Source organism: Heterodontus francisci, chromosome 1, assembly GCF_036365525.1.
Source record: "Heterodontus francisci isolate sHetFra1 chromosome 1, sHetFra1.hap1, whole genome shotgun sequence".
Taxonomy (NCBI): Eukaryota; Metazoa; Chordata; class Chondrichthyes; order Heterodontiformes; family Heterodontidae; genus Heterodontus; species Heterodontus francisci.
In genome coordinates, this window is record NC_090371.1 from 176258568 (window position 1) to 176274698 (window position 16131).

Genomic DNA, 16131 nt, shown 5'->3' on the forward strand with positions numbered 1-16131 from the left:
AATCCTAGGAATCTGTAAGAGCACAGATTGCTGGACTGCTGTGACACTCAGCAAGCCCCTTTGAACACTGGTATCTGCAGCCATGATGGTAATGATTTGACATTGCATGACATCATTCTGAGCTTCCACTGCAGCACTCGAAGACGTTGGGTGACATCTACATGTGCTGCAATGGAAGCTGTAACAACAGCCATTAAATATATCATCATGGTTAGGTCCACAAGTGTGCGAACAGAGTTGGCCACCACTACCATGCTGGAAAGGATGAGCTCCAAGCTCTGCCTAAACCTCTCTGCCTAGTTGATGCTGGATTCCTCCATGTTCCTTGATATTGAACGTAGGCTGTCTGGCAGACTTCTCAATGCACCAAGCATTTTGTAGTGCATCCCCATCAGCTGATTTTCTGTCAACTGCCCCATCAAGTTGCCCATCTGAGTCCGCCTTTAGCAGAGAACATATGCAACCTTGCGCTCTGGTGAGTTGGAACCTGAGCTATCCTCGCCCCCTGCCCTGTCTGGAGCCCACTCATGCCTGGTGACCCACCACATGCATATCGTGCAGCTAATCTATCCTCTAAGATGAGTGCTGTGTCAGCATCTGAGCTGGTGACTGTGAGTGTGAAATCAAGTGATGGTGCTGTATCTTCATCATCACCATCTTAGTGTTCCTACACTGCCTATCTTGTCAGGTTGGACCTTTTGATATCTGAAAGGAAAAAGGCAGAAGGGTAAGGTTATGGTGTGGGGTGGTGGGTGCAAAGTAAGCAGTGCATGCTTACACTATCTGCAACTTGTAAATCAGAAGAGAATGGAAGATGAGGGAGAAATGGAATGCGAAAAAGATAATTAGATTTGAGGATACCGTCATCTTTGAAGGTTTCAGCCCGCCTTTGGCCATGGCCTCAGCAATGGGTGTCCCAAAAATGGCCAGCACCCTTTCCTCCATGGGGTTTAGGACATGCAGGCACACCTGTTCCCCTCTGGTTAACTCCTGCTGCCTCAGGTTTGGTACTACCTTGTCCTGCAAGAGAGGAATATGAATCAGTTGTGTAATCTGTTTGGCTGAGGTGGCTGTCAAGGTTGAATAGCTGCTGATGTGTGCAAGTGGAGAGATATGGGTATGAGGCTGTCAGCAGTGCTAGGTGTGAGATTGCGGTGTAGCCTATGAATGTCAGGTATGAGTCCTCATTGATAGAGATTGTTGGTAGGTGACTGATGGGGATGTGGTAGCTTAAATAATGGCTAAGGCTAGTGGTGCAGTTGGTAGGATATGAGATTTGAAGGTGCATTCACTGACCTTGACCACTCATGTGATGTCATTGAACTTATTGTTACACTGCATCCAGGTCCTTGGGGCTTGATTTCTGGCATTGACCTCCACAGCTATTTGCTTCCACTGCCTTTTAGTGTATGTCTGGATGACCTCCTGACTCCTGCAGGCACTGAGCATCTCTCCTACTTTCCACCTCCTCCACCAAGGCCATCTGTGCAGCATTGAAAAACCTTGGAGCCACTGTCCCCCATGTTGTGCCATTTTCCAGTCTTTCCTAGGTCAGATTCAGTTCCCCTACGGCTGCCAAAACCTGTTCCAGCCACAATGTACCTCCCCTTTAAGTGGTGCTAAGAAGCTACAATTTTGGGCCCCTTGTTTTCAGATCCCTCCATGGCCTCACCTGCCCCTTCCTAGATCTGTAACCTCATCCATCCCCACAGCCCTCCGAGATATCTGCGCTCCTCTAATTCTGGCCCCTTGAGCATTCCTAATTTTAATCGCTCCACCTTTGGTGGCCGCACCTTTAGTTGCCTAGGCCCTAAACTCTGGAATTCCCTCCCTACACCTCTCCACCTCTCCACCTCACTTTCCTCCTTTAAGACACTCATTAAAACCTACCTCTTTGACCAAGCTTTTGGTCATCTCCTTATGTCATATTGGTGTCATATTTTGTTTTATAACGCTCCTGTGAAGCACCTTGGAACGTTTTATTACTTTAAAAGCACTACATAAATATGTTGTTGTTGTTAATGTGTGCAGCCAATGAACAACACAGTTAATGCTGGCTCCAGGCAGCTATCTTTCAAATATGCAGGCAACACAATGATGATATGCTGTCGGCATTGTTTAAATGGGCATGGGTTAATCACACATCATAAGCTGTTTTTGGGCACAATCCAATTTAGCCCCAAAGGCGTGATAAAGGGTGTTAAAGATCAATCCAGTGAGACTATAATGGATAATAAGCACATGATAGACTTCCTAAATAAGCACTTGGGCTGGAATTTTATGTTGGGTGGGAGGCCCTGCCCACCAGTCAAAAAGTCGGGGGCGAGCCTGCCTTCGCTGGGCCTGGGAGCCATGCCAGGATTTTATGCCCCCCCCCCCACCCCTACAGGCTCTTAATTGGCCTTGGGCGGGTCTTCCACCCCTCGAAGGCAGAAAGTCCCACCTCCAAGAGCTGCTGGCCAATCGGCGGACTGCAGCTCTCAGTCCCAGCAGCACCACTGGGAGCAGTGGCCACTACTGGACTGCTGGGACTGCACGCAGCTTCAGCAGCAAGAGGGACACCAGCCCGGAAACATGTTACGCGTCTGGGGCCTCGCTGGGGACAATCAGCTGGGCCTCGACGAGGCAAGGGGGGGTGGGGGGGGGGGTCGGTTGGAGGGGGCAGTGTTGTGTAGTGGGAGCAGTTGGGCCATGGGTGAGGGCACAGGCAATCAGGAAGATCCCCCCCCCCCCCCCCAAAGCTCGCAAGGAGGCCGCCAGGATTTTCTTGGCCTACTGGGGGACCTCAGCCGCTCGCCGGCTGCTGGTAAAATACCAGCGGATGTGGGAGGAGGCTCTTAAATGGTAGTTAATTGGCTATTTAAGGTCCTGAAATTGGCCTGGGACAGGCAGGCCATTTCTCACCACCGCTGCCCCTAGTAAATTTACAGTGTGGGCAGGAAGGTGGCAGGAATGGCATCCCCCGTCTCCCACTCAATTTTATGATCCCCTGCCCCCAACCCACTCCTGTGGGGGGTGTAAAATTCCAGCCTTTCAATATCCATTTTTACAGTGGAGGAAGAGGACAGAATACCTGTTCAGGGGAGCAACTAACTATGTATAAGTATGATAGACAAATCTCCAGGAACTGATGTATTCTACCCTAGGGTATTAAGGGAAATAGTTGAGGAGATTGCAAGTGCATTATTCATAATTTTAGATTTGGGAATTTTGCCTTTGGATTGGAAAATTGGAAATGCCACTCCATTATTTAAGAAGGGGTACAGTGCAGAATGATAAAGGGTCAAATTATGAGAACAGGTTGTATAAACTAGGCTTGGATTCTTTTCGGTGTAGAAGGTTGAGGGGTGATCTAATCAGGTGTTTAAAATCATAAAGGATTTGCTCGGTTAGATTTTGTCTAACTATTTTGTCTAATGGGACAACCCAGAACAAAACTAAAGCCAAGCCATTTGGGTGTAAAATCAGAAGCAACCTTTCACACAAAGGGTAGTAGAAATCTGGAACTTGCGGTGGATGTTCAGTCAACTGAGATTTTCCAAGTTGAGATTGATAGATTTTTGTTGGGGATGTTTATCAGTGCGATGGGCCAAAGACATTGAATGCTGGAACAAGCCCAAAGTGCTAAATAGCCTACTCATGTTCCTATGATTTAATGTTCCCATGCTCAGCACAGCTTAGATCAGGAACTGAACCGAGTGGGGGAAACCATACTTCTAAATCCATGGCAATGAGCTGTAGTCCTCCAATGCTTAATCATACTATGCTGTTCTTTCTAATTCTTCTTTATAGTTAGCTTTTAAGTTAAAATTCTCCATTTCTACAGAAGGCAAATGATAGGATTTGTGCCTTCATTAAAGGCTATTTATGAAATGGTGGTACTTGAACCTTAGGAGTTAATGTTGATTTAATATTGGTTTTGTTCTCTTGATTAATAATTACTATCTTTCCACAGGTTCGAGTCAGTTTTGGTTGCTATCTTGTCAGGTTACCGAGTGGTTAACTAAATTATACTCCTCCAAATATTTTCTGTCACACTGCAAGCTGTGTTACTGCATGGTGACTGACTGGTTGCATTCTGATCCTTGCACTTTATTGTCAGTAAAAACAACTCTAATTAGCTATTTGATGTGCACCCTGCAGACAATAACAATGACCTTTGTTTCCCAGAGAGCTTTATCTCACTACATCTTGTGCAGCACAAGATTACGTTGACCTCTTTTCAGCTGCAAGTGGCGACTATGGAAAATAAACCAGAAATAGAAGCACACATCTGTTTACCCAGTTAGTATTACTGCACCGTTGTTTACAGTCCTGTTATTACACTGTCATTCTGATAGCAGTGCACTTAAATCTTATGCTTGCCATTAAGCAGAAGTAAACAGGGTGTGTGGATTATTTAAAGAAGCTGTTTACACTGGCTATTGCTGCATTATCTACTAGTATCCACATCAAGACTTTAGATAGCTCAAAAGTCTTGCATGAGTGAGAAAACATAAAATAATGTGGAGTTTTACATTGGCTTTAGTACATGCACGATAAGTCTGTCATACTGGGTATTTAATCTGTAGAACAAGCTCAGTGTCATGATTTCCTCAAGCATACCAGCATTATAATTTTAGATTACTTGTAGTCGGAAAGGTTTGAACTCTGGTAGATGTCAGCATTCCAACCTGTTCGTCGTAGGATATGATGAGCTTTATTGGCTCTCAGTTGCTCCACTGGTGAGATAAAACAGATGGCTGGGCATTAGACAAAGTAATGAAGGGAAAAAGAGAGGAAACAAGCCAAAATAATGCTGCAATATTTCTCCATACAAATAATGCATTTCTCTTCCCAATTGCATTGTAGCTGGTTGGGAAAATTGCTAGGGCACAAAATAGTCTGGCTACAGTGTTTAATGACATATGTGTTTGTGAAGATTTACTGTGAGTTATTTCCAATGTAAATGTGTTAGGAACATAGGAGAAGGAGTAGACCATTCAGCCCATCGAGCCTGCTCCACCATTCAATACGATCATGGCTGATCAATGCCTTTTTCCCACACTATCCTCATATCCCTTTATGTCATGGGTATTTAGAAATCTGTTCATCTCTGCTTTAAACATACTCAATGACTGAGCTTCCACAGCCCTCTGGGGTAGAGAATTCCAAAGATTCACAACCCTCTGAGTGAAGACATTTCTCCTCATCTCTGTCTGAAGTGGCTTCCCCCTTATTTTGAAATTATGTTCCCTAGTTCTAGACTCTCCAACCAGGGGAAACATCTTACCTGCATCTACCCTGTCTATCCCTTGAAGTATTTTGTAGGTTTCTAGAGAATACAGGCTCAGTTTCCCCAATCTCTCTTCATAGGACAGTCCCACCATCCTGGGAACAAGTCCGGTGAACCTTTGTTGCACTCCTTCTATGGCAATGATATCCTTCCTAAGGTAAGGGGACCAAAGCAGTAGTCCAGGTGCAGTCTAACCAAGGTTCTATAGAATTGAACCAAGACTTCCCTACTCCTGTACTCAAATCCTCTTGCAATAAAGGCTAACATACCATCAGCCTTCTTAATTGCTTGCTGCATCTGCATGTTAGCTTTCAGTGACTTATTGATGAGGACACCGAGGTCCCTTTGTACATCTACACTTTCTAATCTCTTACCATTCTTTTTGGGTGTGTCTAAAATTTCACCAGAAGCACCAAACATAGGAATGAATCACAATTGTATTTACAATGCCACTAAAAGTAACAACAGTGGGATTCTAACCCAAGATCTCACTTTGAAGAGCTGGAACCTGTCATAGCCGCTAAGCGCATTGCAATGCTGAACTACAAGAAAGCCCCCAGCGAGTTAACATCCATAGCACTTAAAGCAGCCAGAAGCGCTGCACAAAGAACAGCCAGGCGCTGCGCAAATGACTACTGGCAACACCTATGCAATGTATTCAGCTGGGCTTCCGACACCGGAAACATCAGAGTAATGTATGATGGCATTAAGAGAGCTTTTGGACCAACCATCAAGAAGATCGCCCACCTCAAATCTAAATCAGAGGACACAATCACTGACCAACGCAAGCAAATGGACCCTGGGTGGAACACTACCTAGAACTGTACTCCAGGGAAAATGTTGTCACTGAGACCACCCTCAAAGCAGCCCAGTCTCTGCCAGTCATGGATGAGCTGGACATACAGCCAACAAAATCGGAATTCAGTGATGCCATTGATTCTCTAGCCAGCGGAAAAGCTCCTGGGAAGGACAGCATTCCCCCTGAAACAATCAAGAGTGCCAAGCCTTCCATACTTTCAGCACTCTACGAGCTGCTTTGCCTGTGCTGGGACGAGGGAACAGTACCACACGACATGCATGATGCCAATATCATCACCCTCTATAAGAACAAGGGTGACCGCGGTGACTGCAACAACTACCGTGGAATCTCCCTGCTCAGCATGGTGGGGAAAGTCTTCGCTCGAGTCGCTTTAAACAGGCTCCAGAAGCTGGCTGAGCATGTCTACCCTGAGGCACAGTGTGGCTTTCGAGCAGAGAGATCCACCATTGACATGCTGTTCTCCCTTCGCCAGCTACAGGAGAAACGCCGCAAACAACAGATGTCCCTCTACATTACTTTCATTGATCTCACCAAAGCCTTTGACCTCATCAGCAGACGTGGTCTCTTCAGACTGCTAGAAAAGATCGGATGTCTATCAAAGCTATTAAGTATCATCACCTCGTTCCATGACAATATGAAAGGCACAATTCAGCATAGTGGCGCCTCATTGGACCACTTTCTTATCCTGAGTGGCGTGAAACAGGGCTGTGTTCTCGCACCTACACTGTTTGGGATTTTCTTCTCCCTGCTGCTCTCACATGCGTTTAAGTCTTCAGAAGAAGGAATTTTCCTCCACACAAGATCAGGGGACAGGTTGCTCAACCTTGCCCGTCTAAGAGCGAAGACCAAAGTACGGAAAGTCCTCATCAGGGAACTCCTCTTTGCTGACGATGCTGCATTAACATCTCACACTGAAGAGTGGCTGCAGAGACTCATTGACAGGATTGTGGCTGCCTGCAATGAATTTAGCCTAACCATCAGCCTCGAGAAAACGAACATCATGGGACAGGATGTCAGAAATGCTCCATCCATCAATATCGGCGACCACGCTCTGGAAGTGGTTCAAGAGTTCACCTACCTAGGCTCAACTATCACCAGTAACCTGTCTCTCGATGCAGAAATCAACAAGCGCATGGGAAAGGCTTCTACTGCTATGTCCAGACTTGCCAAGAGAGTGTGGGAAAATGGCGCACTGACACGGAACACAAAAGTCCGAGTGTATCAAGCCTGTGTCCTCAGTACCTTGCTCTATGGCAGCAAGGCCTGGACAACGTATGTTAGCCAAGAGCGACATCTCAATTCATTCCATCTTCGCTGCCTCCAGAGAATCCTTGGCATCAGGTGGCAGGACCGTATCTCCAACACAGAAGTCCTCGAGGCGGCCAACATCCCCAGCATATACACCCTACTGAGCCAGTGGCGCTTGAGATGGCTTGACCATGTGAGCCGCATGGAAGATGGCAGGATCCCCAAGGACACATTATACAGTGAGCTTGTCACTGGTATCAGACTCACCGGCCGTCCATGTCTCCGCTTTAAAGATGTCTGCAAATGCGACATGAAGTCCTGTGACTTTGATCACAAGTCGTGGGAGTCAGTTGCCAGTGATCGCCAGAGCTGGCGGGCAGCCATAAAGGTGGGGCCAAAGTGTGGCGAGTCGAAGAGACTTAGCAGTTGGCAGGAAAAAAGACAGAAACGCGAGGGGAGAGCCAACTGTGTGATAGCCCCGACAACCAATTTTAGCTGCAGCACCTGTGGAAGAGTCTGTCACTCTAGTATTGGCCTTTATAGCCATTCCAGGTGCTGTTTCACAAACCACTGACCACCTCCAGGTGCTTACCCACTGACTCTCGAGACAAGGAGGCCAAAGAAGAAGAAGAAATGCATGAACATTTCTTTCTAACTGGATAACTTTATGCGGATGGCAGGTAGGATTACAATATAGTATCCTCAGTACATTTTAATTATACTGCATTTTTAAGCTTGGGGGAAAAATCTGTCTTCTGACATGTATTAAAATCACATTTATGTATGACTGTCGAGTTGCCCTGTTGCAGTAGAACTGCGACAGTGTCATTCAATTTGCCATGTGGATTGAAATTAATTCTTCTTGTACGCTGGCTCTCAGTATAACCATTATAAGTTCTGCGTTTGAAATGTTTTTTGAACAGTTCTGCAGAGGATCGCTGTAACCACTTACCTGTGGTAGTAAACTCAGTTCTTCTTTCAACTGTAAAAATGTTTTGGCCGAATTTCTCCCCTTTAAACCCATCCTGTTTGGTAGGTAGTGACTCATGCTATGGTTGAGTTTCATGCTTCCTGGTAGCCTTCCAGTATCAAGAAGCCATTCTCATATGTCGTCATATATAATAACCATTGACAGGCTATTCAAACGTAGGTAGCATAATGGGGGCAGAAAACCCTTGAGCTCAAATTTGTCCGTTTTCCAGTGAGGATCAGCAAATAGCCATTAGGAGTTCTGCACATTAATTTGGTGATGTCTTTCAGTTATAAACAATGAAGGAAATATTTTGTTTACATGATTCAATGAGATCCCAAACTAGATTTATCTGGATACTGATTTTTACTTACATGTTGTCTTTTCTTTTGTGGCAGTTACATCGGAAAACTGTGCACCAGATAACTCAGAATCTGATCCGGAAGCTTACTACTCTTAATCAGTATGAAGAAGTTCTCACAAAATTAAATGCATCTGTCACAGACCGACTGACTGTGCTAAAGACCAAACCACAATCCATTCAGAGAGATATAGTGACCATCTGCAGTGACCCGTACACTTTAGCTCAGCAGCTAACTCACATAGAACTGGTTAGTGCTTTATACATTATTATTATAATAAAACTACCATTTGGTTAAATTTTATCATGCATCAAAGCCTTTCTTGTTTTATTTTGTTATGATGGTCGTATTTCTGACATTTTTCTAGCACTTAAGCCTCTATTGCCTAAGTTTTGGAGTTTTATGTTCCCTGAGGTTTTGTGGAGAAGTTTGTGGATCCATAGTAAGAGGGTAGAAGTTATTTAAGAGCGTGGTTAGAGAGTATAAATGATCCTTCTTACTGTGGTGCAATTTCCTGCTGTGTTGATGATTACTGAAATAGCAAACTCAAATTTTGCATTTTGGAGCTCCATATGCTCCTGTTTATTTACCAGCATCAAATATCATGACTGAATTATTTCATTAAAGATGGCTCAAGAAACATGAGCAGTAATTTAACAAAAGAAGTTAGTAATACAAATAGGGTGGAGTTAGCACTTTTGGAGCGGCTACATGGTTGCTGGAGACGTTACCTCAGGTAGCTTCCGAGCGAGTGCAAAATTGGATGGGAAGCTGTTCTGCTCATGACCCACCATGCAGACCCATTCTAAATCAGGTGGGTCAAGATCCATTCCATCAGATTAGCGCCCAGATGGTGGAAGCAAAATGCCACTCTGTGGAATTGGTTGAGGGATGAGTGTTGCCAGGACATCAGGAGAATGTCCCTGCTTGTCCTTGTCTAGTGCCAGGGTTTTTTCTTTTTGTCCTGTTGATTAATGACTCATATGAAAAACAGCACCTCGAACAATGTAGCACTCTTTCAGCACAGTACTGAAATCTCTGCCTAATTTATATCCTAAGGTTTTCAAACACATGCTTCTGAATCAGAAGAGAAAGTGCTTTCAGTAAGCCAAGCTGACCCTTGCATGAAGTTCTGTAATCTTATCTATTTTGATGATTTGATCTTAATAAACACAAATTAGTTTTAGTGTGAGCTATTATGGTGGTATTTGCCATTAATCAGGGAAATCAAATTGGACATGTATTGGGGAATGCATTGCTCACCTGGATACACATAATCTGAGATACTTTGTATACAGGTTTTGGTCTGTAAAAAGTGTGGGGGAGAAATTTGTGTAGCACTGCTTCTACATCAATTTCCCGGGAGGCAGGCAGTGCTGTGGGCCACTACCTGCACGGCATTCTTCAACAGTATCAGCGAAGAAAGCCGTGCAGGTAGCCGCTGGGGAATCGATGTAAGCCTGCGCGCAAACAAGTTTGTCCCTGTGAGCTTAGTCACAGAAGCTGATATTTGTGTTCAGCACAAATAAAAAAAATATGCAGAAAGAGCTCAAATGGTAAATTGGGCAACACTAGCTTTTTATCACAGGCAAAATCAGTACCAGCAGCTCCTTCCTCTTGAGTGTGGTGTTGAATACAGTAGCAGCAGTGTCCCCGCAGATGAACTTGAATTTACCAGGAACAAGCTCACAACCCTGTTGTAGGATTGAACTGGTTCATTTATCCATGTTTATATATACCTTGGCACTCTGTAGCACTCTATGAGGATGAGATGACAGTCACTGGTAGCTGACAACTTTTAGAAAGTTTAGTTTTCAGTATCTAATGGTTAGGAAATTACATTGGAAATAATATGTCAGATGGTGGCTGGATCCAAAACCTTGTTTATCATTCAGCCATTACTAGGTGTGAATTAAGAATTAATTGTTAATTTCAAAAATTAATAGACAGCCACTGTACATAACTATCAATCAAGTGAAGGCTATTGTTAATGTCCTGCTGCACAATGTTAGACATACCAACCTGATGAGAGAGTCCAACATTCCTTGGGATACTCAATCCATATGGATGTCTGAATAAATCCATTTAAAACTCCCTGTGATGTGCTACATGAACAAGACGTACATAACTTCTGACAGTACTGAGCAAGAGCTTGTCATCTAGGTTATAGTGTTCCTAGATTACAATCAGGCTTTCCTGGAGACATTCAAGGTCTTGAAATTATGCTAACCCATGAATATTTAAGACATACTTATGAAACTGCTTTGTCTGCTGTTTTCCTGGAGCCATATGCTTTAAATTATCTGGCAAAGAAATTTTATATAACATCCAGTTCTTCCTAATACTTTCTTCCAACTGAGAAGCTCATGTATCTTGTTCTTTGTCATGTTTTTCTCATCACCTTCTTGTATCAGCCTTGCCACAGTGGTAGCACTCTCACTTCCATGTCAGAAAGTTGTGGATTCAAGATCCTCTCCAGAAACCTGAGCACATAATCCAGTAACACCTCAGTGCAGTACTGAGGAAATGCTGAACTATGGGAGGCGTTGTCTTTCAATAAGACTTTAAACCATCTTCCCTCTCAGAATCACAGAATTGTTACAGTGCAGAAGGAGACCATTTGGCCCATCGTGTCCGCACTGGCTCTTCAAAAGAGCAATTCACTCAGTGCTATTCTCCTGCCTTCTCCCTGCAACCCTGCACATTCATCCTTTTCATATAACAGTCTAATTCGCTTTTGAATGCTTCAGTTGAACCTGCCTCCACCACACTCTCAGGCAGCTCATTCTAGACCCTAACCATTCTCTGCGTGTAAATGTTTTTCCTCATGTCACTTTTGCTTCTCTTAACAAATACTTTAAATCTGTGCTCTCTCATTCTTGATCCTTTCATGAGTGGGAACAGTTTCTCTCTATCTACTCTGTCCAGATCCCTCATGATTTTGAATACCTCTATCAAATCACCTCTCAGCCTTCTCTTCTTCAAGGAAAACAGTCCTAACTTCTCTAATCTATCTTCATAACTGAAGTTCTTCATCCCTGGAACCACTCTCGTGAATCTTTTCTTTACTCTCTCCAATGCCCTCACGTCTTTCCTAAAACACGGAGCCCAGAACTGGACATAATACTCCAGCTGAGGCCGAACTAGTGTCTTATACAAGTTCAATATAACCTCCTTGCTCTTGTACTCTATGTCCCTGTTAATAAAGCCCAGTATACTGCATGCTTTATTAACATAAAAGATCCCATGGTACTGTTGAAGAAGAAGGTGTCCTGACCAATACTTATCCCTCAATCAACATCACTAAAACAGGTCATTACCTCATTGCTATTTTTAAGACCTTGCTGTGTGCAATCTGGATGCCATGTTCCCCTACATTACAGCAGACACCAAGCTGTATAAAATACATCATTTGTGTGGTGGTGATGATCAACACTGCTGGCTTCAAGGACAATCAGAGACTGTAGTAACAGGAGCTATGTCTGTCATAGAGACAGAGAATCATAACGGCACAGAAGGAGGCCATTCAGCCCATCGAGTCTATGCCAGCTCTCTTTTTGCCCAAAACCATAAATCTGTATCCCCTTTCTTATCTTTATTTCTTATCATACCCCTCAACATACCCATCTCATTCATGAAACTTATCAATTTCTCCCTTGATCTCCTCTGTCCCTCTTGGCTTTATTTTTTTTCTTACTCTATCTTCCTCCTTGCTAAACTCACGATAGCTCAGAAATGGCAAAACTCCAATCCCAGCATGGAATCTTGCTTGACAGGATTGTAAATTGGAGAATTGAGCATTGAGGTTCATGCACCATTAAAGCCAATGATTTATAAATCACGAGCTCTATAAATTGAGTAAGCTTACATCTGCATCTGATTCTCCAAAATTCTCAAGGACAATTAGGAATGGGCAACAAATGCTGGCCTTGCCAGTGATGCTCACACCCCATGTAAGAATAAAAAAGAAATGCACCCTGGTCAAACGTCAGGAGCAGACTCACAACTTCAGATAAGAGTCCCACTTAAATTGTTAAAAAGATACCTTCAGCACTTATACAGAAACTGTTCTTCCAAACTTGGGTTGTGTCTGAAGAGAGTATTTTCAATTGTATAACATTAAGGTGAAGCACTGATGGTTATAGATCTATCACTGGTAGTAGTTGCATTTTAAGGTAATGGATTAAGAGTGTCGCACAGAGACACAGCATTAAACACTGTGTAATGCTAGTATATTAAATATGTTGAGTGAGGACACCATGATATAATGGGCACCATGTTTATGTGGATGATGATGGTGTATGTATAAGATTCCTGCAGTTAGGGTTAAACCTGATAACTCCTCAAGAGCTGAATTTTAAACTGGGACTTGGTAACATCAACATCTTGTAAGCCTGACATGATGTACTCCGTATAATAGAGAACATTTAATCTTCTTTCCTGTATTAAGAGCAATTTTCATTTGCATATATTCAGCTGATGAAAGTTACATGGGGAAAGAGACACTGAGGATTGAATTGAACTGCTTTTAGCATTATACTTTGTAAAGACAATGATAAATGTTCCGTATTTAAAGTATTTTAAAACTATTTACTGATTAAATTTAAAAGTCCCCTATTATGAATAGTTTTATTTTTAACTCAAAAAAGCACTAATTTGCTCACTGGTGACTTCACCTTTGACCCAAATTCAAGGAAAAAAAAGCTGAAAATGAGAAAGCCTTTGAATTCATGGTGCAGAAAATATGAACATTTTAATAAATTAAGTTTGGCTTGTCATTGATATTTTGTTTATCTCTGTAGGAACGACTCAGTCATGTCGGACCTGAGGAATTTGTTCAAGCCTTTGCACACAAAGACACTTTAGACAACAACAAGGTACAGTTTGATCCTGCAGTTACAAATTAATACTGTCCTCACTGTGTTTCAACACAAATGCTTGCAATCTGTGTTTAATGTTTCTTTTTCATTTCCACATTTCTGCAATTTTTGATCCACTTGTATTAACATTTCAAATAGTCAGTCCTAGCCAGGCAACTTTGATCTTTATTAATTTCTGAACAAAACAAAGCAAATCTTCCCAGGCCAGTTACTATTAGCTGATGGTACAAGGACTAGGAATACAGATTTAATGTTTTTGGGCAAAAGATACAGAGGGGTTGTGAGGAAGAACTTTTTTACACAGCAAGTGGTAACAACCAGGAACCCACTGTATTAGAGGGTGGTAGAAGCGGAGACAATTAATGATTTCTAAAGGAAATTGGATAGTCACTTGAGGGAAATAAACTTTCAAGGCCACAGGGGTAGTGCAAGGGAATGGCACTAACTGGATTGCTCTACAGAAAGATGGCATGGACTCAATGGGCCGAATGGCCTCCTTCTGTGCCATTATGACTCTGTGACTCTATGACACACATCTCCTGTTACTACGGTCTCTGATTGTCATTTAGGTCAGGAGTGTTGATCATCACTGCCACACGAATGATGAGCTTTGCTCAGAGATCCAGCTGCCGAAAGGCAATTTTTAAATCCTATTTACCCTGTCCGTCCTAAGTTATATAAACTACCATACTGAGAATGCCCCCATTTTGTCACAATGCCGTAGAGCCTTCTAGGATATCGTACGTTTTTTTTTCCCATTGTAAGCAAGAAAGGATAATAAAGAGAAATTAAGAGTTTGCTTTTATTTCTGAATAAGGAAGAGGCAAAGAGATTATAACTGCATTTAAAAGGGAATTGAATAAGTATTTGAAAAGAAAGAATAGAAAAGGATTTGGAAAAGAGCAGGGAAATAGGATTAGGGTAAATAGCTCCTGGCACAGACACAATGGACTGAATGGCCTCCTTCTGTGCCATAAATGTTCTACATTTCCTGTTAAGATCTAACATCAGGACAGGCCCAGTTTGCCAAATGATCTTTTTTTGCTATATTTTCATCATTCTGAAAGATCACACCTATGTGGATTAAAAAAGCTCCCACAAATGCTTTGGTAAAAGCAAAGTCCAATGTGACACTCAGTCAAAGACACCAGTAAAGGCCCAGTCACTGTTGTTACTTGATCTTGACCAGGGCAGTGGTAACAAGGGATACAATTTGTCTCCGTATCCTTGAGCTATGGAGCGAAAGAAATAACCCATGATTTCTACTTCGGCTTGTTATCCAGTGACTGTTGCTGAAGGTGTCTGGTGGGTGAAATGCAGGTTGTGGAAAGATCTAGCCTGGCTGTAGGTCTCCAGTGGATTAACAGCCTAAGAAACTTACTACTGAGTCTTGAACCACAACAATGGCCACTTTCGTGAGCTGCCCACCCGTGGAATCATACCGCAACACAAATCAGGGTTTCAGGACACAGAAAGCAAAACTGAAGGGAAAATTGCATGCCAGTTGTCTTCTCTGTTTATTTCCTTAACCACTTTATTGGGTGACTTTTAATAGGTGCACCTGAATTTGTAAAATTGTCATCACCACATGCTACATTATAATAAACAGCCGTATTTATTTCTAATTGTGGTTAGCAGCAGAAAATTACAGATTATACAGCCTCAGCCTGTAGATAGCGCACATCATGTGCTGTGCCAAACCCAGACTGTTCACTGCGCTGCTATTTTTGGCTCTGATTAAAGAGAATGAGAATGCATTGGCGAGCAGTTGTACATTTAAAAACAGCATTAGCCTGTCCACTGTATACAAAATGTGCAGAACTAAACAATCATAAGATGTGCAATTTATACAATGTGTTAAATCCAGGGCAGTACATGGGCTCCACCACTGTGGTACGTTTATGCTATATCTGACAAAATAAAACTACTGAAGCAGTCAGCCTCATTTACAGAGGGAATGTGATATGTAATGAACTTCACTGTTGAACTTTACACAGCAACTAATTTAATTGTCTTTTGTGAAGCCCAAAACGAGACAGAGTGGGATAATTGCTCCAGTTGATGAGATTTGTATTGCACGATATTGATTCATTTTACAAAATATTTGGAAATGCCATTTAAAATCCATTCACTGGTGGTTGCATTGACATTACAGGACTTTTGGAGGAAACTTATGTGCTGATGGCACAGACCATATTTTATGCCTCATTTATGACAGCAAGAAGGGAATCAGCGGGTGGACCAACTTCCACTGTAAAGAAAACTGTGCCTAATCAAGATCCGTTGAATGGTTTCCTGGTCAAACGCATTCTTTTCCAGGACCTCAAAATTATGGGCTGCATTTTAAGAGACCGTTGCCAAAGTAGGCGGCAGACGTAAAAAAATGCACCCCGCCTGCACGAGCACTGTATCACGGAGCCACCACGATTTCAAACGCAGCAGCTCATTTGCATAGCTGCAGCCACCACAGGCAATGGCATTCGGGGCCAATGGGCGAGCGCGGTGCCATTTTTAAAGGGCTTTCAGCTCTTAATGGAGATTTTAAAATTAAAGGTCCAGGTAAATTCAATGACCAA

General features: G+C 42.9%; 1 protein-coding gene across 2 annotated transcripts in view; it reads left to right on the top strand.

Moving 5' to 3' along the window:
• The window catches only part of rasgef1ba (RasGEF domain family, member 1Ba), a 106382-nt gene that overhangs the window by 40850 nt on the left and 49401 nt on the right, over positions 1–16131 (top strand). For both annotated transcript variants that reach the window (XM_068015051.1, XM_068015043.1), the window contains 2 exons: positions 8712–8924; positions 13478–13552. In XM_068015051.1, the coding sequence (XP_067871152.1) occupies positions 8712–8924; positions 13478–13552 (288 nt within the window). The remainder of the gene's footprint in view (positions 1–8711; positions 8925–13477; positions 13553–16131) is intronic.